This window comes from Carassius auratus, chromosome 1, assembly GCF_003368295.1.
Source record: "Carassius auratus strain Wakin chromosome 1, ASM336829v1, whole genome shotgun sequence".
NCBI lineage: Eukaryota > Metazoa > Chordata > Actinopteri > Cypriniformes > Cyprinidae > Carassius > Carassius auratus.
In genome coordinates, this window is record NC_039243.1 from 29,836,566 (window position 1) to 29,864,385 (window position 27,820).

The window sequence follows — 27,820 nt, forward strand, 5'->3', positions numbered from 1 at the left end:
AGAGAGAGAGAGAGAGAGTAAGAGAGAGAGAAAGAGAGAGAGAGGTTGGTGTGGTGAAGATCAGCCGAGTCTTAGCACAGAGATCTTCAGTCAATGACAGCGCTCACGTTCTCCTCTTGAAGGTGACGCACGAGGGATTATTTCACCGGTTATTCGTCATCTTTCTGCCGCTGTGTTTCTCGGTGTGTTGATTTCTGTCTCTGTCTCGATGCAGATGCTTGTGCTGGTCGGTGTGTGCGCGCTGCTGATCGCTGGAGCTTCTGCCCGCAACGACAACGGCAATTTTTTGGACGACAAATGGTTGACCGGGAGATGGGACAAATTCAGAGATGTGAGTGTTTCATAATAGTTGCTCATTCCCTAATTCTAGTGAGCTGCCTACCTAGAAGGCGATTTTTGGGCATCGCAAAAGCGCTTTTGAAAGGATGCTGACTAGATAGGCAGCTCACTCGGGTTTGAGCACAGCCGGTAATTTGGGTCCGTGTGTGTTGTTTGAGAGTGTGTGTCATGTTTTTTTTTACGGTATGATGCTAAATGTTTAGTTAGCAGCAGGATAATATTTGGCCTGTGTAAAAACACAAGCACGGCTTTCGTAAATCCGCGTTTTGTATTAATTCAGTATATAATGTAAGACAGTAACCGATCAGTTAGACTCGTGCGTCACTTCTGCGCCGCTAAATGGGCTTTGGAACGGCTATTTTAACCATGCACGGGCTAATACACTAAGACGAGGTCTGAACTAGGCTTTGTGTCTTTCAGTCTGAGCACTTGGTTTGTTAAATAAAAAGACCAGAAATGAGAGCATCTTATAAAGAACAAGTAGCCTATTCTTTTCACCTTCGGATGTTGCGATGCGTGATGCGTGTGCGTGCATGTGATTTCAACCGTGCGGTACACTTGGCACCAAAGATACTTTACCTGGTTATAGGAAGGATTTTGCTTTGTGAAAATTATAAAAACTGTAATTATGACTTATTAAAATATATGAAAAATTAGACAAATTAAAACTAATTTTAAAATGTATATGCTGCACTGGTGTTGATAGTCAGAGTAAATGCATGATATTGAGTGTGATATCGATTTTATACAGCCATTAATGAACAAGAAGATGCTGAGTTACTTCAGGCAAAAAAAAAAAAAATCCTTTGGCAGGTTAGTTTGTTTCTTCATTGTTTACAAAAATAATTCTAAAAGAATGCAAAAGCTTCAAGCGTGTGCATGTCAAACATCAGTCTGGAATAGTGTATATGTGGTTTGTGCTCCCCACTCAAAGCATTCTGTAATCACTTCCATTTCCCACTCTCTGCAAAACTGTAAACCCTGCTTTATGGAAAAAATAAATTAAAAAAGTATGCCACTCTGCCAATTAAATTCAAGTTAAACAAATTAATGATAATGCTAAATATATTCAGTATAATATGATTTAGATGGGACTCTAGTGGGACTCTAGTTTCTGGTTTAGTGTTTAAGATATAAGACAACAAAAAAAATAAAAAAATTGGAAACATTGTGTTAAACCAAAATACTCATAAATAAAGATGCATAGAACAATAAATGTTTTGAACCTGACTGGCAAACCAAAAGTGACAAGCCCTGATAGCTTGTCTGAATGCACATTAACATTAAAAAACACAATGAAGATGTGTCGAGTTACATAACAAGGTTCTTTCTAAACATGATGTTAACTGACAGTGAACGCTCAGTGTAATGATATCATCTGGACCAGAGGACTTCCATTTCCTCCTGTGTGCCTGTTTGCGGTAATGTTGTTTATGTAAGGGATGTAGTTAAGACAATCACATGGGTGGCGTAGGTCTCAAACACAGATCGTGACGAATAGAACTGTTTCACTACCTGATTATTCTCTCTCTCTCTCTCTCTCTCTCTCCTGTTCTTTTATTGTATACATACTCTCATTTCAGTGAATTATTGAAGGGTGCTTTATGGGAATGCCAGTAAAAACGAAAATGTTCAAACTGGTAGATTCAGGAACACCAATGACATTGACATTGTTTCAGTATCAAGAACGTCAAGGCCATTTAAGACTCCATTTAACTAAACAATTATTAGGAAAAGGAAATTAATTAAGGAAACATGGTGTATTGACATTTTAATTCCTGAGATTATGTTATGCTACTTTAATTTAGACATGTATTTTATTGCTCACTAAACACAAAATCTCATTCCGCTAATATGTTCATCAAAACAGCTAAAGGCTTCTTGTTCAACCAATTGTAAATTACAACTATTGAGATTTGTATTTGCCTTAATTTGATATGAATATTTGTCCCTGAAGAACACAACATTTTGCAAAGCAAAGCTATTACTGTATGTGCATTAGTTTTCTATAGATAACATCGGCCTCAACAATTTTCACAAAAACATTAGAAAAAAAGATGGACTATATTAATATATAACAACTATCTAGTTAAGACAAAGGGTAGTTCACAAAAATGTAAATTCTGCCAAAAGAAATATATTCTTTTGTGTTTCACAAGGAAATGTATACAGGTTTGGCAGTAACCAGGTAATGGATTCGTGATGCAATGCATGCTGGGAATTCACATACCCTTAATCAGCAACAATACACTCTTTGGACAATGTCAAGTCAACTCAAGTCTGCATTTTTGTACATTTTTCCACATGTACAGGTAAATTGCGTTACTCTCAGACCCCCGGTTTAATACAGATAAAACTAACAGTAGAGCCTTAAAATCTAGATCAAATATAAAATACAAAATATAAAATACAATTATACAATAATGGCATGTAAAAAAATAAAAATAATAATAATAAAAAAGAAAAAAAAAAGTTTCAAGTTTAGAGGGAATTTTGTGTTTTTCTGTAGAAGTAATTGACATTTCTTAATCTGCAACTCAGAAACCACATTTGCTGGATAAAACATAATTCCCTTTATATTTGACAGTGCATGCACACATGCACTCACTGAAATCACTCTCTCTCTCTCTCTCTCTCTCTCTCTCTCCCTCAGTTGTCTTCTCTTGCATCTTTTCATTTCAGCTTCACAGCTAAAGGCACATTAGAGATTACTTAGGCTTTCTATGTGACACTTCAGGCCATCAGTAAAGAGAAAGTGATTTATGCAGATTAGTTGTTCAGCAAACGCGGCTCAGCGAGATTTTTCCCCGTAATCAACTGGCCCTTACAGCAAAGCAATTACTGAAAGACTCTGAGCCCTACAATCACAGACCCCCAATCACATTTGCGCTCTGAGACGCCGCACATGTAAGGGAAGCACGGGCTGTCAAGCTTTTGTTTGGTGAAGTGTGTGTGGCTTTGTTAGATTGACAGGCTGAAAATGGCCATCAGTGATCCCCCTGCAGTGTCAAACATCTTCAGTCTCTCTTGACTTCACTGTCAGCTGTGCTATAGTGACATTTTTAACGCTCTATCAACTTCAGGCTAATGTCGCCAGAGGAGGTAGGAATGAGAACGGAGAATTTTCTATGACTTTGTGAGAGGCTTGAATGAGAAGCACAGCCAATCTATGAGCATGTGTTTGACTTTGGTGTAAAGGACACGTCTGGAAAGCTTCCTCGAAACAGGAGGGACTATATCTCACAAAAAGGAAACGCTGCAAGGCTTTTGCAGTACTAAAATGACATGTAGGCATGTTTAAAATCACTAAATTTCATCAATCTGAAAGAATTCAAATCCAGATTCCTTTACTGTTTATTTAAACCCTAAAATGATACATATATGCATTTACATGTGCATTCCATGTATTCCAGGTTCAGAACTGGAATAATAATATTATCGGTAATGTCACAGAAAGCTACCATGAGAATAATTATCATTTTTGCATTGATGACAGGTTAGATCCGAAACATCCGGCCCTGGATGCCAGATCCTATCAGAAAATATCTGTTTTGTGTGGTAACGGAACAACTGATCTGTCATTAAAGTTGTCTAATACATAAAACCCATTAAACAGTGTTTTGTCTAGGAATGCACCGGAATAATAATTCTGGGCTGAAACCGAAACCGAAACTTCTGGATGCACTTATTAACAGTCTTACAGTATATCAGGTCAAATATGGGAAAATATTGCTATAATATGATATAAATGACTTATCAATAAATGAATCAATGAAATGTGTATATAAATGGTTTAATTTGTTATTGTGAACAATTCTTTGATTAAATGGAAAAACGAAATTATTAAATTACATGAATGAACGAAAATCTGAAGAACTTTTTAGCAAGTATTTTGTAAATATTGAGTCTTCCTCCACTGACCAGTTCATGTTTTTAAGATGTAAGACATATTTAAAGATACAGATTGCACTGCACATTATTGACATGCAAACTAGTTTTGAGCCTGATTGAGAAAATATCAAATTCAGGCATTTACATGGTTATTTTTTTCCTGTTGTTGGGATTTTTGCCGGTCTAAACCAACCAATCCAATCAAATCAAGCTGAGTTGGAACTATTGAGGTATTTATTGGAAGGCTTTCCATTCTGATTGAGCCATCAATCTGATTACTCATGAATAATTTGGTAGCATGTAAACACATCGAGAAATCACAAATTAAAAGCCAAAGTTACTGATATACTTATTTAATTTTACTTAAAAAGTAAATTAATAAATTATTATTATTATAAGAAAATAATCTAGTTATAATCTCTCAAAAAAAAAAAATACAATAAAAATACAGTAAATTCAAGATGTAAACTTTCTTTTCTTTTCTTTTGTTCTTGAAGAGCAGTTTCTAAAAATGGCTTCAAATTATTATTTTTTCTTTCTTTCTTTTTTGAAAACGGGGGGCCTTCAAGTGAAAATGTTTGAGAAACACAGCTTTAGAGCAAGAAACTTTCCCATTTATTCATTTGTGGGACTCCTGATCGATTTTGAATGGAGCAATAAAAATGTCCCCCTGGGAAATCACTATTAGATCTTCCCAGCAAAGACATTACCAATATTATTGAGAAATGACAATACAGTATTGCTGAGAATGAAAATATGATTTACAGATTTTATACTAAGGTCAAATGACAAATGGTTTTTGGACATTTGGGCTTTGTTCTTCCATTCGATAGTGTTTCTTACTCTGAATTCAGTTGTGGTTTCATAAACTCCCGTACTAGTATATTGAGAGATAACTAATTCATACTCTGTACTCTCAACTGTATCTTCCCTTTTCCTTCTCTCTTTCATCCTCACAGCTTTGTCTCTGCGTCTATCGCTCTGTTCTCTCATTCATCCTCTTTTCTTTGTCTTCTTAATGGAATGGAGGTTGGCAGTCTGCTCCAGGCCTTGAGCTAATGGAGAGAGAGAGAGAGAGGAGTAATTTGGCCATGTTTATGAAAATATTCCTTCGGACAGTCCACATGGACACACCAACACAGGCAGACTTGTGAATGAGGGATGTTATAAAATACATTTAACTTTCCTCAACAAAATCTAACGCAGATGATACTAATCATGAAGCTAATTGAACTGAGATTTGCTTTACGAATCAAAGCTGCTGTGTGACATGACTCAAACACAGTCAGTCAGAAGATATTTGATGTTTAATGTAGTTATGCAGAGTTATTTTTGACCATTGCAATTTTTATGGTAGACGGGAAGCAGGACAAAAATCTGATCTAAATGGTGATGATTAAATCTCTGTATAGGTTCCAGAGGTTCTATGATAACATTTTTTAAAACACAGAGTAAATACAGACTACTGTATGTGTATGTATATATACAGTAGGCTATACTTTATATTCTATATCTAGTGAAGTGCTTTTCAACCTTTGTGAATCCAAGGACCTCCATATGTGAAGGCCCCCTGAAATTTTTGGAAAGTAGAAATTAATCATTCAATAAAATAATTACTAGGAAAAAACAATCATTTCAGAAGTTTCAAAAACTGAATTTTCCTCAGGGTTAACACTCTTTGTACAAATCAATTTACATGCCTTTTCCAGTTTGTGGTTATGTGATTTATTATTTTCAAACAGCAATTTCTGAGCGATTTTCTAAAGGACCGAATACTTTAGACATTGAAATAAGTAAAAAAAATCTATACTTGTTATAGAAATATAAACGTTTTATTACATTTTCTTGACTTTTCATGACACGCCTTTAATATTTCCATATACAGTACAGACCAAAAGTTTGGAAACATTACTATTTTTCATGTTTTTGAAAGAAGTTTCTTCTGCTCATCAAGCCTTCATTTATTTGATCAAAAGTACAGAAAAAAATGTAATATTGTGATATATTATTACAATTTAAAATAATTGTTTTTAAATTTATTACACTTTAAATTATCATTTATTTCTGTGATGCAAAGCTGAATTTTTAGGATCATTATCACATGATCCTTTAGAAATCATTCTAATATGATGATTCATTATCAAAGTTGGAAACAGTTCTGCTGCTTAATATTTTTTCAGAACATGTGATACTTTTTTAGGATACTTTGATGAATAATAATAAAAATAAAAAAAGAAGCTATGTTTTTAAAATATAAATATTTTGTAAAAACAATATACACTAGTGGTCAGTAATTTGAGGTCAGTAATTTTTTTTTCTTTCTTTTTTAAATAAAATCAATATTTTTATTCAGCAAGGATGTGTTAAATTGATAAAAAGTGAAAGTAAAGAAAATATATTATTAGAATATATATTATTAAAAATATATATATTTTTAATAAATGCAGTTCTTTTTAACATTTATTCATCAAATATATTAGACAGCAGAACTGTTTCCAACACTCATAATAAATCAGAATATTAGAATGCTTTCTAAATGATCATGTGATCGACTGGATGTTACATTAGTTCAGAATATTCTGACTCCCTGCTTGAGAACTGTTCAAGTAACTTCAATGCAGTAAATACTTTATGTTAGCTTGTAGTTTAGCTGATTATTTTTTGAAAAGAGCGGCTTGACAAGAAAAGTCTAAATAGGAAATGACTAAACTTTAAGTGAGCAGTGATAGTTTGCAGTACCAATGGGAGTGACCTCATCAAATGGGTTTTCATTGCCAACAGTCGCTGTCGCTCATTTTGCCCGAAATCGTCAGCTGTCTTTAAAAATGAATGCTTTGTCACTGCAAATTGCTGTCAGTCTGAAGAGTTGTTTTTTATCGCTCGTGTCATGTAGCATCTGCTGTGGCATGGACTGATTCTGTTCTGATTCTGTGTAGCTTCTGCTCTCTCTGTAGGTTATGTTCCTGTTTGTGGTGCCCTTGTGAATGCGTGTGTGGTTAAAGACTGGACAGAGAGAGGGGAAGGGGGCGGCGAGTCATAAAGAATGAATGATGTCAGAGGGGTGAGACGCTTCCGGCACTTTCTGCATGAGAGAACAGCCGCCTTGCTGTCATGCTGGCCGCCCTCTCTCTCTCTCTCTCTCTCACACACACACACACACACACACACACACACACACACACACACACAATGACCTGCTTCTCAATATGCTAAATGTGTGTGGTGATAAGAGTGTTTTTTTTCTGTACACTGTCCAGTGTCACTGGTTTAATGCTGTACTTCTCTTAGTATTAACAGATTAATGCTACTCTCTTTCTTTATTGGTTATTCATTCAACATATGCTGTTAAGCCTTCTAATAATACCCAAGGAAATCCCTCTGTATGCTCAGAAATGCCCTTAAAGTGATTAGAGTGGAAATAATCATGATTTATAGTGATCAGAGTATGCTAATCTGTTTGTGTATGTGTGTTTGAAGCATGGGAACTGTGGTATTAAAACCCATGAAATAAATGACTGGTATTGCACATTATAATTATTTACTATATGTGTGACCCTGGCGCACAAAACCAGTCTTAAATCGCTGGGGTATATTTTTAGCAATAGCCAAAAAACACATTGTATGGGTCAAAATTATAGATTTTTATTTTCTGCTAAAAATCATTAGGATTTTAAGTAAAGATTGTGTTCCATTAAGATATTTTGTAAATTTCCTACCGTAAATATATCAAAACGTAATGTTTGATTAGTAATATGCATTGCTAAGAACTTCATTTGGACAACTTTAAAGGTGATTTTCTCAGTTTTTAGAGTTTTTTGCACCATCTTGGCCAGATTTTGTTCTATCCTAACAATCCATAATACATTAAAAAGGAAAGCTTATTTATTCAACTTTCAGGTGAGGTATAAATCTCAGCTTTGTGAAATGTACTCTTATGACTGGTTTTATCACACATTCAGATACAAAACAAAATAATGACACTTTATAAATCCCTGAGAAGCTATTTATTTGGGGCACAGGGAACATCAGACAGACAGATGCTGAGCTAAAGGTGATGAAGACATGGGAATTTAATAAGTTGAGATGGGAGAGTTACTTTCAAATGTCTTCCAGTACCAACTGCTGTTTATTTATTAAAAATGTGGTACTTTAGCATGTCAGTGTTGTATTAATAACACAGCTAAGAAATAGTCTGGTGTTATGAGTGCATCTTTAGTAATAGCTCAGAGCTAACATCTTTAATGGCACTCAGAATGCCATTCTTCTCCTGGTCCGCTGTTCATAGTGTCTAGACTTCATAAACCCACTCCAGTGATTTCAGAGCAGATGTTTACTATGGTTTGGAGACTGTTCCTGTTCTTGATTGTGAGAGATGGGAAACAGCAGGAAATGGAGGAGCACAGATTACTCTCAATATAAGAGCTGTCGAAAGGGTCGATGTCTTAATGGAGCATGCAGCAAATGCTCGTGCATGTACCATCACCAGAAGAGAATGAGGCACTATAGGAAAAAAAACAAACAAAACAAAACATGCAGGGCATTTAAGCAGCAGAAAATGCTGTTGAACTATTGCGTTTAATTGAAATTTTGTTGAACGTCAAGTCTATGGTTTCCTACTGAGCATAATGTTCCTTTATTTAAATACTAAAATAAATCAAGTAAATTGATTACTTGAGGACAATTTGTTTGCTCTTTTAATTTGACCGTTTTAAAGTTGATATGTTCTAGTATTTTTTGACTTAAATTAATTTAATTGCTTCATTTAGTTAAATGCATTTTAGATAAACAAGGGAATTACAAGGAATGAGCAGGATTCCAAAATAGTATCAAGAATATTACCTAATATTGTAAGAATCTCTATCACTTCATATATTTTGGGAGCTTTTTAATGAACAGAAAACTTTTTTTTATATTCCCCCCACCCCTTCAAAAAAAATACTTTATTCAGAACTAACTTAATTATTAACTACAAGTTTGACAATATATATAAATATATACTGTATATTTGATATAATGTCTGAATAATTTACATTGTCTTAACAAGAAGATTATTGTGAGTCTCAAAATAAAGAGTCACTTACTGATTTTTCCTTTCACTCATTCCTTTCTGGTGAAAGTATGTGAATGTACTCGATTAAAGAACATGCAAGACAAGGGGACAGCAACCATTCATTCAGTCCTCCTATCACATGGCTTCTATAAAAAGCATTGCTTGCAACACAATGGAGGCTATTCTGTTTCTAGCTTGTGCTCCCTTACATTCTCTGTGTAGGTCTTAGATGAATACACTGATCTGTAGCCTACATAAAGATATAAAGAAAGACAAATGCATACATGTGTTTAGCTGCAGAAATAGATGCAAAAACCAGACGAAAAAGAACAATGGCAGTGCAGTGAATCTGAGAAAGATAAAGTTCTTTGTGAGCAGAAAGGAAAGGAAAGGATATTATGAATGACCAACGGAGATGCTGTAATGGATTTCATGTGCTGTTGTTTATTACAAGAGGTATTTGCATGCATGTCGTACACACAAACACACACTCGGATGAAGGAGTGAGAGAAATGGCAGCCATCAGAATATCAGTGTGTGTGTGTGTGTGTGTGTGTGTGTCATCATATGGTGGTATCAGTCTTCGATGGACCTTTGATGTAATCTGACATACAGTACAAGCTGTCTTAATTAAGCATGAAGAAGAGTGCAGAGAAATGACTGAATGTGACAAATTGCTATACATATGTATTTCATTATTATTTTTTTGTTTATAGCATATTTTGTTGTGCTCCATCTTGTGTTGTATTGTTGAAGTGATGTGAGTTTAATGTTCTGTCTAATGTTTATTTGTTTTGTCCCCCCCCCCCCCCCCCACAATGCTTCCTCTACAATCAGGAGGTGGAGGTTTGTATGATTGTGCTTTTGGTTTTCCATCAGAACTGAGAATTGCTAATCTGCCTGTTTGTTTGAAGGCAAATTCTTTCTTTTGTGTCCTTAAAGCTGCTGTATTTGCAAGATAAAATAATAAAGCAGTATGCATTAAGTGTAACTGCTTGTATGTTTCACATGAGTAATTATGAGCAAAGAAGTGTAAAAATGCATAGTTCAAACAGCAAGAGCAGATTACTTTATGTACTGTAACAAACAGAAGCTCAGAAAAATGAAATGCAGGCAGTTGATTAAGTTTTCAGCTTATTAACTTATGTTTTGTTTTGTTTTTTTAGGAACCAGGAACATGGAGTCCAGGAAAACCATTTGATCAAGGTAGGACTGTCAGCCATGGGTTAAAACCTAAGTGTGTTTTGCATGTGTTCAGAGTGGAAAAATCAAAGAAGTCTTTCTTTCGTTTTTTAGTAAAATTCTTTCTCCTGACCAGCCAGACTCAGCAACAACTGCTTAACAAATGGCGTGAGTTTTAGGGGGTAATATGTGTTTTGCTTTACCAGTTAAGGATTAGTGGAGTGTTCATTAGTTATTATTTTCAATAATGTGAACGAGTCAATTATTCCTGATGTCTATGCATGGAATATGTACATCTGATTTCCTCAAGACATGTTTTTAAAGTGGTTGTTTTTAAAATGCTCTTCCTTGCACAACTTCTAACATCACTGATTACACAGCCCAGGATGCCACTGCTAATTCACCCAAACCATTGGCTGTTTATATGCGGTTTTGCAGCAAAAACACATTCAATCCTTAACACAGGATACATTTACTATACTTGAGAAGCAACACAGCCACAGCAAAATGCATTTTGTTTTCATACAGTGCATGTCTTACTGGACTAACAGATTTTTATCTGCACTGGTTTTTAACTTTGTTGTTTTGAAAAAGTGAATCTGCAATTCCAGCAAGACAAATTTAAATTGTATTAAATATCCTTTTCACTGTAAATTAGTCATTGCAACTCATTGCAGTGTTGCTTCTCCAGTTAATTTATTGAATTAATTTATTTCATTTATTTATTTTTGAAGTGCATATTCACTATTGTTCAAAAGTTTGGGCCCAATAAGTTTTATTTTTATACTTTTATTCAGTAAGGAATGACACAGACATTTATAAAATTACAAAAGATTTCAGTTTCAAATAAATACTGTTCATAATGCAGTTAATAAATGCTTTCTAGCAATGTATGAAGCACTGCTTACAACAAAGTCATTTAAAAACCCAGCCGTTTTCTATTGGACAGGATGGTGAATTTGCTTGACCAACTTGAATATGAGAGAAATCTGCATGGGGAACGTTTGCCCTTGCGCAAAAACCCCAATCGTACAAATCTTTTTAAAATGAATGGAATTGTCCTCCAAAATTTTGCAAAGCAAAGATAAATGTGACCTCACCAATATGATAACTACATCACAGACATGCAGTTATAGAAAGTTAATCAACATGTTGAAACGTCTGTCAACCAATCAGATTAAGGGATTCAGCAGTGGGACTGTATACGTCACAAGTTATGCTTAAAAGCAGTATGAACATAATAAGCCAACATTAGCAACTTTACCAAGGTTTAGATGGGAAAAGTAACTTGAAATTGAATTAGTAACAAAAAAAGCAGAAGATTTGCCTTAATGCTTAAAATGTTGATATGTTACACGTTTTTTTGAGGTCATTGGAAATGGAAGGATGTGAATCTCTGCTCTTTTGAGCCATAGCGTCTTGTGGGTTATCAGTGTTGAGTGGACGTTAATCAGGCATATATGAGAACGCCGCTGTTGTGCTAATTCACAGTCACATGCTGTGGCCTAATACCCGTATCATCACGCTACACCCATCTGAGAAAATGTGAAAACTGTTTTTTAAGACTCTCATCACATCAGACTCTCAGTGTGCAGTAAATCTTACGAGATTTTGCATATTTGATAGTCATTAGAACCCTGTTGCATATTCATCAGGAGTTTGATATTTATGCAAATCACTATTGATAGAGCATCGAGTGAGTCAAAAATAGCAAGTAGAGCAGTTTAAAACAGATTCTGATCACACTCAACAAGATGATGCACAAATCTATCACAAATTTTGTCATATACGCACACACACACACACACACACACACACACACACACACACACACACATGGACAATGGACTCTGAGGAGATTGGGATTGGATAAGCCCTAAAGCCTATGCAGGATTTGACTAAGGCTCTTACCATCTGAGGTCAGAGAGCGTTCGAAGTGTGGCTGTGTTTGTTCTTTGACAAGGGGAAGGTAAAGGATGAGTATGTTTGTGAGATCTTGTCTTTCTTCCTCTGTGCATGTGCACGTGCATGTGCGTGAGCCTCTTAGGACTATAAAAGCACTTAATGGCATTAGGACTGTTATTCTTTCTTTCTCTCTGTCCTTATCGCTTACTTTTCATCACAGTGCATTAGCTACTTCCCCCATTTCAGACTATTACAGAAATTTAATTCTCATTTCCACACACACAAATATCAGACAGATCATACTTTGCGAAAGTATGTCTGCAGCTGTAAATGTGGCTTTCATGTATTTTTGTTGAACCCTGCACATGAGATACATTATTTGTGGAGTTAAGTGGTTTCGTAGTAAAGGAGTTTACTTTTGCTATTCATTCAAGTATTTCAGTTTGCTAAACACTTTTAAATGCAAAAATCTGCACTTTATTCACTAACCACCTGCAATCTAGTTTAACCAGGTACTTAATGTGCTAAAATATCATTGAAAGGGCTAGTCCAGACAAAAATGAATATTCCGTCATCAATTACCCAAACCCATAAGACATTTGGTCATCTTCAAAACACAAATGAAGACATTTTAATGAAACCAGAGAGATTTCTGCCCTGCCACTGAATGTCAGTGCAACCAAAACATTGATGCTTCAAAAAGACCAAAAAGACAAGGGGTGTAATGGATCATAGTTGGTCCGTGATCTGTATGGACCATGCTCCACAGACTGATGTGTTTCTAAGTTTTGCCAGTTTACAATCAAGCACGTTAAAATCATTCAAACGCAAAAAGAGGTGAAAATATTTTGTTTATTAAAATATTGGGTCCATGCATTAGGTCTTAAAGGGACAGCAGCCTATAAATACCAGTGTTCTTTATCTTTTTTGTTGTTGTTTATCTAAAAAATTATCCGATCTGTGATCCAAACCATGAGTTTTATTATCTGTTGCACCCAAAAATTAAAAAGAATAACAAATAATCCATCTGATTTGAGACATTGATCATACTGTAGAGCACATCAAATATGGTAAAAAGAAGCTCAACTATACATGCCTTACACCCTAGAATGAATTTGTTTTTGTGAAATCTGAAATGTTTTTGCCTCACATGCGAGAACAAACCTCATTGGTTCTTGTGCCTATAACAAGCATGTACTGTATGAGCTCTGTGTATGTACGTACGTACGTTGATCAGTGTTTATATGTGAACACAAATTAAATCAGTTCATCGTATAAGATTGTTTATCTTCAAAAGATTTGAATTAAACCACTCGATTCATATTGATTACTTTTACACCATATTTATGAACATTTTGAAGTGGTGCTAAAACATTCAGACTGTGTGCAGCTAAACAACACTATCTTTGTTCACAATTCATTCTTATTGAGTTCATATCATGTCAGCTGAATATAACAGTGTTATCATGTTTTCATTGTTTGTATTCATGCACATGTCTGTCTTTGTATGTGTTTCAGCTCTGGACCCTGCCAAAGACCCGTGCCTCAAGATAAAATGTGGCCGGCATAAAGTGTGTGTGGCTGAAGATTACCAAACACCCACTTGTGTTAGTCAACGCAGAATGAGGTAAACTTCCTCCGATCTGTCTATCTCACAGTTACTGCTCATTACTGAAACAGTAGGAAAACCAGTCTACACATGCGGCTTTGTACACGTGGTTAAAAGATTGAATGTGTGCAAGACATCTTGAATTACAATAAATTTGGACACAGCTATGTATCGGTCAGACATCATGGGTCAGTGATCTGGAACACTTCACAAACAGCCAGGAATGGTTGAAAACAAAACACAGTGAGAATACCACTGAAGATATCTGAGGAGGAAAAAAAAACAGTTTAAGCTGTGCTACCAGAATATTAAATCTATGGTGTTAATAACAGCTGGTATTTTTTTCCAAGCCACTACAAATTAAGCAAATACATATATGGGTAACAAAATATGTTTTGGTATATTTTTGTAAGATGTAATATTTTTGGTCATTGATAGTAATTCATTTTCTTTACTCCAGTTATGGACTTACTTGCATTTTTCCATATTTTTTAAATATTGATTTTACATGGTACATTTTTCTGCAGGTTTGATGTTAAATATGTCCAAAAAGTTGTTGAGATGAAACAAGGGTTGTTCTATGTTCTAACCCAGTCAAACTATACTGGAACTAACTGTGCAAACTTGCCTGCCAAAAATTGGGAATTATTCTTCTGAAGTGTGTGTGTGTGTGTGTGTGTGTGTCTCTGTGTGTGTGAGACCGAGGTGAAAATAAGGCACTGACTGACCTGGATTTTGCAAGCTACAGTTGTCAACAGTGATTGTCGTTATGAAACTAATCAGTTAATGAATTTGGGGTGATAGCATAATACAAACCTTTTTTGTAATGGCCTAAAGAAACAGACAAAGAAATGGAGAAGAAATGGCTTTCAGCTCATTCGCTCCCCATGGTCCACAGTGATATTCAAAGCACAAATCTAGAAATTAATTATTTATAATCAAAATGTAAATAATTTTAGGTCCTCCTAAGGTGCCTTAGTGGGCTCTTTTCCAAATGGTTTCATGCAAGTTAATTCATAACTTGGTAAAATTTAGACAAATTAAAGTATCTTATAAAAGCATTTACTTAAATAGTTATACATAAATAGTTGCCTAATCAAATTGTGTAATGAATCATATTAAATAATTCAGGATTGGTAAATATTGCTTTGGTATCTAAGAGGAAACAAGTGAATTGTAAATGAATCTGATTTGAGTTAACCCAAAGATTCATACTCCTACAAATTAGGCAGATTCCTGTATGGGTTCCTAACATCTCATCATCCTCCAAACAATGAACAGAACTTTACAATGGAAACTAAAATATGAAGATATTCACTTAAAGTGAGAATAAATGTGATTTGTGTTGACCAGAATGACCAAAGTGTGTTTTACATGAAACCATCTTTTAAATCAAAATCAACAGTTTTCCTATTTAGCCTGCCATGCTAATAATGTTGGTTCAAAATAAAATAGATATCAACTGATTCTAGGGACATCATTTCTTTATTGTACTGTATTTGTTTCCCACTGGATCTTCATTGTCATAAATGAAGTAAAACCATCCCAGAACCAGAGCAGCAGATGATAGTAAGAAGAGCACAGATAGAAACAGGCTGCATTTCTGCAGATCAGTATTGTTTGGCTTCTTCTTTGTTAGTGCTAAAATTATCATTTCTATTTTGCAGTATTAAGGACAGCAATTTGAACTCACCACTGCTGAAATGCAAAAGATGTCCAGTTGTGCACCCTTCACCTGTTTGTGGAACAGATGGACACACTTACTCCACCAAGGTAACACACACACTGTCTGTTTGTGAGAATTGCCACTGTGTGTGTGTGTTTCTATACAGTATGTATATATGGGTTGAACTGCTTTTCATAATGCTGAGTCACAGAGGAACTGTATTCAACCAAGAGATTAATCCCAGATCGACAATGTACTTATCTAATCTCAGTTTTGTGTGTGTGTGTGTGTTGTAGTGTAAAGTAGAATATCAAGCTTGCATCTCTGGGAAGCAGATTTCCGTGAAGTGTCCAGGACAGTGTCCCTGCCCTTCAGGAAATCCAGCAGAGAAGAGAGGTACACACACTTTATTAATGCAGTTAATTTCTGTTAGACCCATGAGGACTTGCCTTTGTTTGCAAAGGAATATGTGCCCCCCTTACTGAATATCGTACAGTATACACTGTTCATTTAATATGCATTAAGGATATGATAAACATATGGCTCAATGTGTCAACGATAAAGGAAATTAAAATGTTTTAAAATTCTAGTTTAAAACACATGTGCTATGTTCTTAGAAATGTACTTGATATGGTTTTGACAAACAGTTATGCCATTTTTAAGAAATGTTTTAATTTGATGACAAAAAATTTGATTTCTTTGTAATAACATTAGCAAAACCATAACCTTTTCCCTTCTCTTCTTTCCCCCTATCTTCCATATTTTATTTACACCCTAAAATATACAATACCACTTTGGGGCCAGAAACATGCATTCCATTTATCAAAAATGACAGAAAATGCATTGCTAATATTCTAAACTATTTTTATTTGACATAAACCCTTTTCTTTTTAATTTTCTATTAATTAAAGAAACCGGAAAACGATGTCAGTTCACATAAAATATGAAGAAACACAACAGTTTTCAACATTAATAATAATAAGAAATGTTTCTTGTGCAGCAAATCAACGTATTAGAATGATTTCTGAAGGATCATGTGACACCTGAAGACAACTGATAATTCAGCTTTCCTTCACAGGAATAAATTACAATAATATATTAAAATAGATAAAATAACTCAATAATCTATACAATAATCTTTATGCCCCCCCCCCCCCAAAAAAAAAAAAAAAAAAAAAAAAAAACATGCTCATCACGTGGTGTGTTCATTTTTAAGTATATCCAAACATTGTAATTGACCTATACTGCTGGCTTAATTTAGCAAGTGGAATCTAGTTATCAGTTTGGAAATCCCTTTTTTTTAATCTGTAAAAATGTCTTAAGTCAAAAAATTATAAAGATATATATATATATATATATATATATATATATATATGCTATTACTGCTTTTAGGGATAAAAGTGTTTTTTTCTCCCTTAAACCCTAATAAATGGTAATGATGAGTATCTCATGTCATTACTTAATGAACCAATAATTTATTCTATATCTGAAACCAATCTTTCATTTCGGTAGCTGTGAGAAGTTGAACCCTTTATGGTGGGTACATCACATGTTTTCATCTTCAACGAGAGCAGCAAAGAGATTTCAGTTCACCAAACTAGTCTTATTTTGTGCAGGATCTCAAAGCTACTGAATCCCTTAGGAACTTATTAAATGTTTGCTGCTCCAGATTGCTTGTGTCGGTGTGTGTATGCGTGTACGTGTGAGAAAGACAGCACGGGAATGTTTGTTTTCATCATTATCCCACCGAACTTAAGTCCTGTCTTGAATTGCTCTGCTTCAGGCCTATAGAAGAAATTCAGTCACATGCACCATCAAAAGATTGTCAATGACTACTTAGAGCATAAAGCATCAAAAACTAGACTTAAGATTATGAAAGTGAAATCAAAATAGATTTATGAAGGGGTGAGAAGCATGAATATTTTATTTTTTATTTTTTTCAAAGCTCTTCATATAGACGCCTCCATTCAGAAGTCTGGGATCAATAAGAAATTCATGTTTTTTATTTTTATTTTCATAAAAAAACATTACATTTATTTATAGGGACATTTACAATATAATAAATGAATTCTATTTCAAATAGTTATTTTTAAGTTTTCATCAAAGAATCCTGAAAAAAATAATACTTATAACGCACAACTTTTTTGATAATAATAATAATAATAAATGTTCCTTGAGCACCAAATAAGCATTTCTGAAGGATAATGTGAAACTGAATTAAAGGCTGCAATCAATGGAATATATTGCATTTAAAATATATAACAAAGTCACTGTAACATGTGGCTTCTTTTTGCTTTAATCGGGTTTTCATCTTAATTGTGTATCCACAAGGGTTTATATTTGTCAGTGGATTATTTATTTGTCATATTGTTTTTTAGCCGTCATGAGAGATCAACCTATATTGACTTTTCCCAGACTTAATCATCTAGAGCTAATTAAAAAACAAGCTAGAAAATCTACACATCCCATTATTATATACACTCAGTCAATGCTAACGGATTAAAAAAACAAACAAACAAACAAAAAAACATACAAAGTGTCAGAGAAAACACAGCCTGATGTGTCTCTGCTGAATATTTGAACATTTCATCACTTTTGCACATAAAAATGGAAAAAGAACAAACCCCAAATTAGAGAACATGACTATAAGCTCTCGTAGCTGTTTCTGAATGCAAAGAAAGCCCCAGCCCTTCCTTCCTTCCAGTACTGCATCTTATCAACCATCAGCACAGACGTATGATGCATTAACTACAAGAATTCAATCAGTTACGCTCATTAATCACTTACAACAAAACTAGATTTATCAATTGGCCCCAAACTATCCCCAAACAATATGCACAGACTATTAAATCTAATGAACATATCAAAACAAAACAAACACCGGATGCAAAAAAAAATACAATCAAGTAAACTGGAAATTATTTATACATCGGATAAGTACAAATCTCACCCGCAGGAACAGTTATTGCTGATGTTATTCAATATTATGGGTTTTATAGCCTGCAGCGACACCATTTAGAAAATCCTGGCTCTTCCGAGCTTTATAATGGTAGTGAATGATGGTCGAGACTTTGCAGCCCAAAAAAGTGCATTAATCTATCATAAAAGTGCTCCACACAGCTCCAATGGGAGCAATGAAAGAAGTCAGTCATATACACTTAGGATGGCTTGAGGGTATTTATCATTTTTGCGTGATCTATTTATTTTATAACCAGCAATGAAGCTGGATGTTTTATCTATTCCCAATGAAATCACTAATCAAGTTCAGCTGTAAGCTAGAAAAGTGTATACTTGAAAATTCATAAATGTAAGTCAATATAGTCCAACAGGGGTTGCACACTTTTTCAGCAACCCTGAAATAAATTAATTTGACCAAAATAAATGACATAAATTTTCCACAGGTATTGTTTTTAATGCTCTAGAGTTTTAAGCCTTGAGTCAAATCAACAAGCTCCAAGATTAGTCACATTTCCTTTGATTCAAAGCAAAACCCTTACGAAAGGAAAATATATTTACCAATATATTTCCTAAAATATATTGTGATATATTATTTGAACTTTTTATTTTCTAATATTTTATATATTTGAATACATTTAATAATATATTGATGATACATATATTATCTAATATATTGCAAAATATACAAATGATTGCCGCTTTCAATATATTGGAAAAAATAAATATATAAAAGAATATATGCCTAATATATTACATGATATTTCCCAATATACTGCAATATATTTTTGTTTCATAAGGGAACAGCATTTGAAAAAAAAAAAAAAAAAAAAAAAAAAAGGTACAAGACTGTCTGCTTAAATTCTGCTCGAGCCATGAATCAACATAAGCACATCATAAATGATGGTAAAATTTTAAGGTGACCTCCAAAAGTAGAGTTTTGGACACAGAATAGAATACAAACAACATAACATTACAGAGCTAAAGATTTAGACAAGGTTGTACATCTCATAAAACAGTAAATACGAGTAAAGACTGGTCACTTTAGGGGATAAATAGAGGTTTATTGTCAACTTGTCAAGTTAGTTCTGTTTTCTTGTCAAAACTGTTGGCCGTCCATTGACAATAATACCAGCAGAAGTTCTTGTATGTTACTAATAGACACACGAGCGTTAATATATCAGTACGTATTATAGTACAAATACATAAGATGTTTGACTCGATTAAATCATTGAAATGCATTGAAAGGCATTGGTCCATAGTCTTGCACAGGAAACTCTGCAACTAAAAATGAAATTGCATTGATTTGTGACTGCTACAGATGCACACAGCCCCAAAACATTATCTAAAAAAAAATCCTTGTAAAAAGAATGAGATTTTAACTTGTGCTTGATTGTTTAATTTATCTTCTGTGTGTTTTTCTGCCTAGAGTGTGGTAATGCGGAGATGACTGAAGTGGTTAGCAGATTACGAGAGTGGATCACAGTTCTTCATGAGAGCGGCAATCCCAGCAAGAAATTAAAGTTCCAGAAGCCAGAGAAGAGTGAGCACACACACACACACACACACACACACACACACACAAACTGCTATAATATTAGTGCTAACCTGATAACCGTCATAATGCTGCTCTGTGTGTCTGTGCAGTGGTGGACACGAGTAAGGTTCCTCTCTGTAAGGACTCTCTGGGCTGGATGTTCTCCAGACTGGACACAAACTTTGACCTTCAGCTCGATCAGTCAGAGCTGTCCAGCCTGAGCTCAGAGAAGAGCGATGTGTGCACTAAAGCCTTCTTCAGGTCATGTGACACAGACAGAGACAGACTCGTTTCCAGCCAAGAGTGGTGTTCCTGCTTCCAGAGATATCAAGGTAAACTTGAGCTGTATTCAGACAGTAATTGGGATGTCTGTAAAAATAACACACGTGTTGGGATGCAGATAAATTCATGTTGGAGGTGTGAGTTTGTGAAAATACAAACCTGGATCAGTCACATTGCTTGGACAATGAATAAATTAAACTTTCATTGAACACAGGTGTGGCCAATATGACAAAAATATATCACAACGTTTTCCAGGAAAATCACGATTTTATCATAATTCATTCTTGTTGGTTTTACTAATGAGCAGAAAAGCCAAACTAATTTCACTATTTTAAAAACAAAGACTTACAAGGTTACAAAATATAAAATAAAAAACAGTGGCAGATATTTAGCCCAAAGTGAGCTAAAAAGATAGAAAAAAAAATATACAAATTGCAAATACGCATAATAAACAAAACGAACAGTGCTTTATTTCTTAGGTATTTCAGCAGCTTTCAAGAAACTGAATGAACAAATAAAACACTACAGTATATACATTTCACTGTACAAATTATACACCGGCAACTCAATGCAATGTTTATTAAATGAATATTCTTCAGTCAAGAGCGGTGAGTGATTTTTCTCTGTGTTTTGATTTTATTAATATTAAAGGCAAAGTTTACCCAAAAAATGAAATTCCTGTCATCTTTTACTCACTTTCAAGTTGTTTTAATCCTGAATGAGTTTCTTTCTTCTGTTGAACATAAAAGTTATTTTGAAGAATGTATGAAACCAAACAGTAGTTGGTCCCCAGTGACTTCATTAGTATTTTTTTCCTACTATCAAAGTCAATGGGGACCAGCTTTCTTCAAAGTATTCCCACATTCATCAATATATTTAATAATTGTGTATAATTGTGTTCAGCACAAGAAATAAATGAATACAGGTTTAGGACAACATGAGAGTGAGTAAATAAGGACAGCAGAATTGTCATTTTTGGGTGAACTATCACTTTAATGAAGGCGGCAGCATGTTTAGTACTCTTAGTACAGCCGTTTAATTTCACTTCAGACATAAAAACTGTGCTTATATGTAAACCAGTCTTCTGTGTTTTTGACATTATTAATCATCCATGATCAAAAATCCTGATATTGCACACCCCTAATTTAACAATAGGAAAATAATAATATATTTATGTATTATTTATTTAATTAACTTATTTAATAGAAGGAAAATTGACCCGCTATTGGTTTAAATGATTTTGTGTGTTGCATTTTCTCTCAGAATAGAAGTCATTTTAATAAAGCTAATGCATCCTTTTATTAACATAAGGTAAACCCAGTTACTTGATTTATATTTTTAATGTATATAATTGTATATTATACATGTTTTAAAACTGTATTGGAGCAGTGATGAAATACTGTTCTTCTACTATACTTTCCAGCATTTCAGTAATGTGTACTTAATGTATGGTGCTTGACAGTAGTCAAAAAGGATTTACAAAATGACTTTTGGATTTGGATTCTGGAAGCAGTTAAATTACCACACTTTGGTGTTTTTCAAAAAGAAAAAAACAGGAGGTAATTCGACGTGAATTTTTCATGCCGGCTGTGGGCGGAAAAACTCTTGACATTCTAGATTCAGATAGAAATAAAACCACAGACTAGTCCTTGCAAATGTTGAAAGCACGTTATGTCCCCAAAAGAAACAATTACAGTCCGATTAGGGATTTGCACGTACTTTTCAACATGCTTTTAAGGAATTCAACATAAAAAAGTACTTTGCCTCAGCCAAACACAAAAGTGTGTTCACGTACTGTTTAAAATTAATTGATCTTCTCAGTGTTATTTTTTAAATATACTACACATGTACTGTATGTTTATAATGCAATGTTTTAATGGTTAAAATGAACTCTTTATCATAAAATGAATAAATAATGTTAAAATATTAATATTATCATATAAACCTTATTGTAAAGTGTTACTGTATACTCTACAAAGCACATACAACCTGTGTAGTTCATCTGAGAAAGAAAATTAGGACATGAAGACAGAAAATCATTTAGCGTTAAGACTGAAAGGCATTCTGGAAATGATGCAGCACTGTGGGGATAATCAATTTCTGAGATATTTATATACTAAATGACACAATGCCTGCAGGTAAAATCTCTGTACCAGAGGAATAATGGTGGAGGTGTCTTTCTCACTGCTGATCTGAAATCAATGTGTTTCAGAGGCTCCCTGCCAATCAGAGATCACCAGCATCCACAAACAGCAAGCCGGGAAGAAATTACTGGGTGAGTTCATTTTCTCGTGCATTTTGTTTATTTGTGTAATTTCCGCATGGACAAAGTGGTTTTGTTTGTAATGCGAGATCATGTGGGCCTTGGGTGTCTGGTCTTATTGAGATCATTAGCATTGACTGATACCCATTTCCACTTAGCTTAATAACAGATGTTCCAAAATCTCTCAGCAGGCATCTGAAAGGACAGTGTACATACAATAAATAAATAAACAGAACAAATCTTTTAAATAAACACTATTGTTCACCTTCTGATCAGTAAGGATGCATTAGATTCATCACAACTTGACAATAATGAGAAATGTTTCTTGAGCAGCAAATCAGCATATTAGAATGGAGATCATGTGACACTGAAGAATGGAGTAAAGATGCTGATTCTAATAAATTCAGCTTTCTATCACATTGCATTTTACATTATATATAAAACATATAACACTATAATAATATTTAAAAATATTATTGGTTTTACTGTATTTTTTATTAAATACACGGGAGCCTTGGTGAGCATAAGACACTTCTCACCTGAAACCACACTGAATATAGGTTAAGTTAGTCATATTTTACAATTTGTATTTACATGCAGGAATTTAATGGGTATTTTTTATTATTTATATTAACTATATTATATATATAATTCTTACCCAAAACACAAAAAGTTACTTTTTTCAGTAAAAGTCCAGTCAGTAGTCTACATCATATTTGTAGATGATTTTGAAACATATACTTTGAAATAACCAAATAGCAATCCCATCACTATACCATAAAAAATCAAATCTGTCACCCAGACATCCTAAACAATAACACACTATGAGCATCAGCTATAAACACCAAACTTACAAAGTTACACATTTTGTAACACCATTTTCATATAGAAAGCACTTGAATTTAATAACCATCTCAATGTCAACACAATCTGAACACAGTTACAGAACAAGCAAGGTGTCAAACAGAAGAAAAGCCGATATTAATTCTATTAAAGCTGGAAATCACTCAGAGTTTCTGTCCCTCTCTCTGAAGGTCATGTGTTTAATTTGAGCAAGGGAATGAGATGAGGAGAAATTGGACATGAACAGATGGATATTTTTAACTACTGTTTCTCCCCTGAGTGGAAAGCACAGTGACGGCTCTATGGCCTCTGGCACTAAATTATAAAAAGACAAAAAAAAAAAAAGATTTACTATGGTTATTCTGTTTGAAACACGATTAATGTGTGTGAGAGACACAGAGAGAGAGAGAGAGAGGACAGTTACATTCTCTGACATTAAATATATCATCTCCCTATCTGTTTGAGTGTGTATAATCTTTGTCTGTGATGCAATGTTTCCTGACGTTAGGATTGATGCTAATGTGTGTGTGTGTGTGTGTGTGTGTGTAGGTCCGTACACCCCCTCCTGTGATGAGGATGGCTTCTATAGGCCTCAGCAGTGTCACAGAAGCAGGGGTCAGTGCTGGTGTGTGGATCGCAATGGAATTGAGATTGTGGGGTCTCTTACCCATGGGCCTGCTGACTGTGGTAAGAGGGGTGCGTCCTACTGTACATTACCTCAGATCTTTTGATTCATTATCTAGATCAAGAGAAAAAAGTGAAGTAATGTGTTTAATCTGTAACATGTCGGGGTGCAATGACATGGAACTTGTGTTGGTGTGATATCTTTCAACTGGAATGGCTAATGAAGTAGCTAATAAACTAAAAAGTTGATGCAAAATAGATCGCAATTAAAAAAAAAAATTATATGATTTACTGTACAAGTATTGTGTATTTAAAGTACTGCAGGTATTTTAAAATATCCAAGCATACTTGTGAAATCACTTGGATTCGCAGAGAATTAGTTCTTTTGTTCAATAATGAATCCTTTGATTTTGTGAATCTGAACTGTTTTAACTTTTAACTTGACCAAAAAGTGGGGTAACACTTTATAATAACTGCACACTATTAATGATTAAGCATTAGTAAACAGATAATTCATAATTTATAAAACATTAATAGACAGTAATAAGCAGTTTATAAACACATATATAAATGCTTTATTCTTGATTTAAAACATATCTATAATGTGTTTGATAATTGTATTTTCATATTTTATTCAAGATCAGTTTATCATTTCTCAATGAAGTATAGCATTATTTACAAACAAGTTATTTAGGAGTTGCCAGTGATTCATAAGATCACAAGAAATGTAGTAAATTCAGGTAGTTATAAAGCATTTAGTAGTGGTCAGTTAACCATTTATGTGAGCTCATCTAAAGTGAGGACTAGTTATGCCTTGTAAAGCATTTATAAAGAATATTTAAAGGCTCAGTTATCTTTTAAACAAAAAATGGAAACAAACACAACACAGTGATGCAGAACATAGAAATATTAACAGCCTTTAAATCTCATTTGTAAAAGCTTTACAAGGCATAAATAGTCCTCACTTTAGATAAGCTCACAAAAATAGTTAACTAACAACTGCATATGTTTTATAACTACCTGAATTAACCCTGAATTACAGTAGAAATACATGTTAATAAACCATTTATTAACACTATAAGTAACTATTACTGTATGTCTGAATAAAAACATGTACGAATGCACATTTAAATAGTTTATTAATAATTTACTTACAATTTCTAAGTGATCTTATGAACCACTGACAACTCCTTAATAACTGGTGTGGAAATAATGCTATACTTAATTTAGAAATGACAAATTGATCATTAATAAAGTATGAAAACAACAATTATTAAATACATTATATATATGCTTTTAAATCAGGTATAAAACATTTATATCTGTATTTATAAACTGTTTATAAATTTCTATTAATGCTTTAGAAATGATGAATTAACTGTTTCCTAATGCTTAACTAATTATTAATAGCATGCAGTTATTATAAAGTGTTACCAAAAGTGAGATGCTGAAAGAAAATCAGTGAGATGTGGCACAACAGCCAAAGAAGTCTATCTGACTTCAATTACACACATGAAACGAAAGAATGTGTCTTTTGATCAAAATGAGTGTGTAAAGCTTGAAATAATCCATGACGAGTCCAGGTCTAATGTACTGTGTATGAGTACAAGCTTAGACACATTAAACATTTGACATTAGTTCTGCACTACCATTTAAAAGTTTGGGGTCAGTAAGATTACTCTTATTTAAATTAACTTGTTGTGTATTTTAATACTTTAAAATGCTATTTATTCAAAACTGTATTTTCAGCATCATTCCTCCAGTCTCCAGTGTCACATAATCTTCAGAAATTATTCTAATATGCTGATTTGCTGCTCAAGAAACATTTCTGATTGCTATCAATGTTGAAAACTGAATATTTTTGAGGATAAATAATTTTTTGATAACTCTTTGATAATCTGTAAAATTATAAATGTCTTTATTGTCACATTTATTTAAATAAATGCATCATTTCTAAATAAAAGTATCTCTTTAAAAAACGTACTCGCCCCAAACTTCATTCTCAAAAAAGAAAAAAAAAAAAACAGCAAAGAGATGTGTTACTCTTAAGTCAAGAAATCAAAATGAAAGAAACTGTTTCTCTTTCAGCTGTGGAGTCTTCTGGAGATTTTGGCAGCGGTGACGCTCTGCTCTCAGATGATGAGGATGGTGATGTTGTAAATGATGAAGAAGAGATGGGAGATGATGATGATGAATATGAACAAGTTGATGATGAATATGGGTACCTGTCATAATCCGTTTTCCGCTGTCTTTTTTTAAATATATATATAATTATTTTAAGACATTTAAAAACAAGGAACCAAATAATAAAAATAGATAAATAAACCGACTTTGATTTGGTTGTAAAGCAGGTTTCTAGGTGGCCTCAGTAGAGTGCAGTACTAACATTACTTAAGAGTTCTTCTTCCCCTGTGCTGTATAACATTTGAGCAAAATTAATACCAGTACTCAGTAACCACCTTTCATTTTTATAACATGTCTTATATTCATCCAAAGCGAATAAGTATATAGACATAACTAGAAGATTATTGAGGGTTAAATGTTTGCACTTATAAACATGCGTATGAAATACATGTGAACACATGATGTCATGAGGACTTTACATTGTCTAGAATGTGATTTTACAGTCATGCCTTTAGAGGTTAACGTCGATATTCATGGCTCTTTACGTTTCTTTTTTTTAATCAGCAGAATGATAATTAAAATGACAGATAAACTATTAAAATGTATCTGTAATTGTATGTTAGAATGGACATTCTAGAAGAAACGGTTAAGACAAGGCCTGTAGTGACCACACGTCAGACACCCAGTAACACAGATGTGACTGTTAAGAGAGGACAGAGTCATGCTATTTACAGAGACTTAGACACACGCACACACACTTATCTTGTGAACACTTTGGCAGGCTTTGGGCATTAGGTGCCTTTGACACAACACGGGGAAGAGGTCTGGGGAAAAAAAGAGAGAAGGAGCTATTTAGTGTTAGAATGTAGAACTTGACTGGCATATGAATCTAAAAAAGGTTTTTGCATCACGTTCTTTGTTGTTTTGGTCAAATGCCAGAAATGGAACATGATTAGTTATTTTGCATATGTTACTGTAGATGACAAATCATATAATAGATGCTGCTGCTGTCATTTATTCTCCTCGTCTCTCTCAGTGCTTTTGCATTTTCTGTCAGATTTGTTTTCATAATGTGCATATGAAAATATAAAGTTCCTTCTACGGACATTGTGGTGTTTTCTTTTAAAAAAATGAAAAAGGTCATTTGGTCGAATGAGTTTATGATCATCAGTTGCAGAGGTCAAAGGAACCAACTTTATCAGTGTTGTCCAGCTGTTGTCATAGAGATAACACATTTTGGTTTGTTTGTTTTTTACAGTATATATATAATTTGCTCAAATAAAGTTACAAAGACTAAAAAATAGTTTTTGGTATTATAATTGTGTGTGAGTGAGAGACCGATGCGTCTAGTCTGGTCAGTGCTGAATTATGTATAAATGCAATTTTTAATATTTGATATGCCACAATTTCTCATCTGTACACACACACATAAACTGGGGCGTCTGCGAGGATGAACACTTATTTAATCATTAAAACACAATCATGTTCCTGTCAACTAATGTATGTGTGTCTGGATCACAAGTACACTGTAATTAATTAAATAATTAAAA

The 27,820-nt window shown here is 33.9% G+C and overlaps 1 protein-coding gene across 5 annotated transcripts; it reads left to right on the plus strand.

Moving 5' to 3' along the window:
* Positions 1–27,573, plus strand: LOC113106889 (testican-3-like). 5 transcript variants are annotated; one of them, XM_026268914.1, is made up of 12 exons: positions 1–122; positions 215–331; positions 10,118–10,126; positions 10,447–10,486; positions 13,886–13,994; positions 15,644–15,749; positions 15,939–16,038; positions 20,027–20,140; positions 20,245–20,466; positions 22,629–22,691; positions 24,072–24,218; positions 26,235–27,573. In XM_026268914.1, the coding sequence occupies exons 2-12, from the start codon at positions 215–217 to the stop codon at positions 26,378–26,380; spliced, it is 1,173 nt and encodes a 390-aa protein (XP_026124699.1). In that variant the 5' UTR covers positions 1–122; the 3' UTR covers positions 26,381–27,573. The 5 variants fall into 5 exon arrangements, with proteins under 5 accessions (XP_026124699.1, XP_026124717.1, XP_026124726.1 ...); XM_026268932.1 differs by lacking the exon at positions 10,118–10,126; XM_026268941.1 differs by lacking the exon at positions 10,118–10,126 and having other exon boundaries at positions 24,072–24,209.
* Positions 27,574–27,820: the final 247 nt, after the last annotated feature.

What these genes read in the sequence shown, in the direction of transcription:
- LOC113106889 (XM_026268906.1), top strand. Translation starts at nt 209, where the DNA reads ATGCAGATGCTTGTGCTGGTCGGTGTGTGCGCGCTGCTGATCGCTGGA. An exon ending in AGGAAAACCATTTGATCAAG is followed by an intron (nt 10,487 to 13,885) that starts GTAGGACTGTCA and finishes TATGTGTTTCAG; the next exon opens with CTCTGGACCCTGCCAAAGAC. An exon ending in GTTCCAGAAGCCAGAGAAGA is followed by an intron (nt 20,141 to 20,244) that starts GTGAGCACACAC and finishes GTGTCTGTGCAG; the next exon opens with TGGTGGACACGAGTAAGGTT.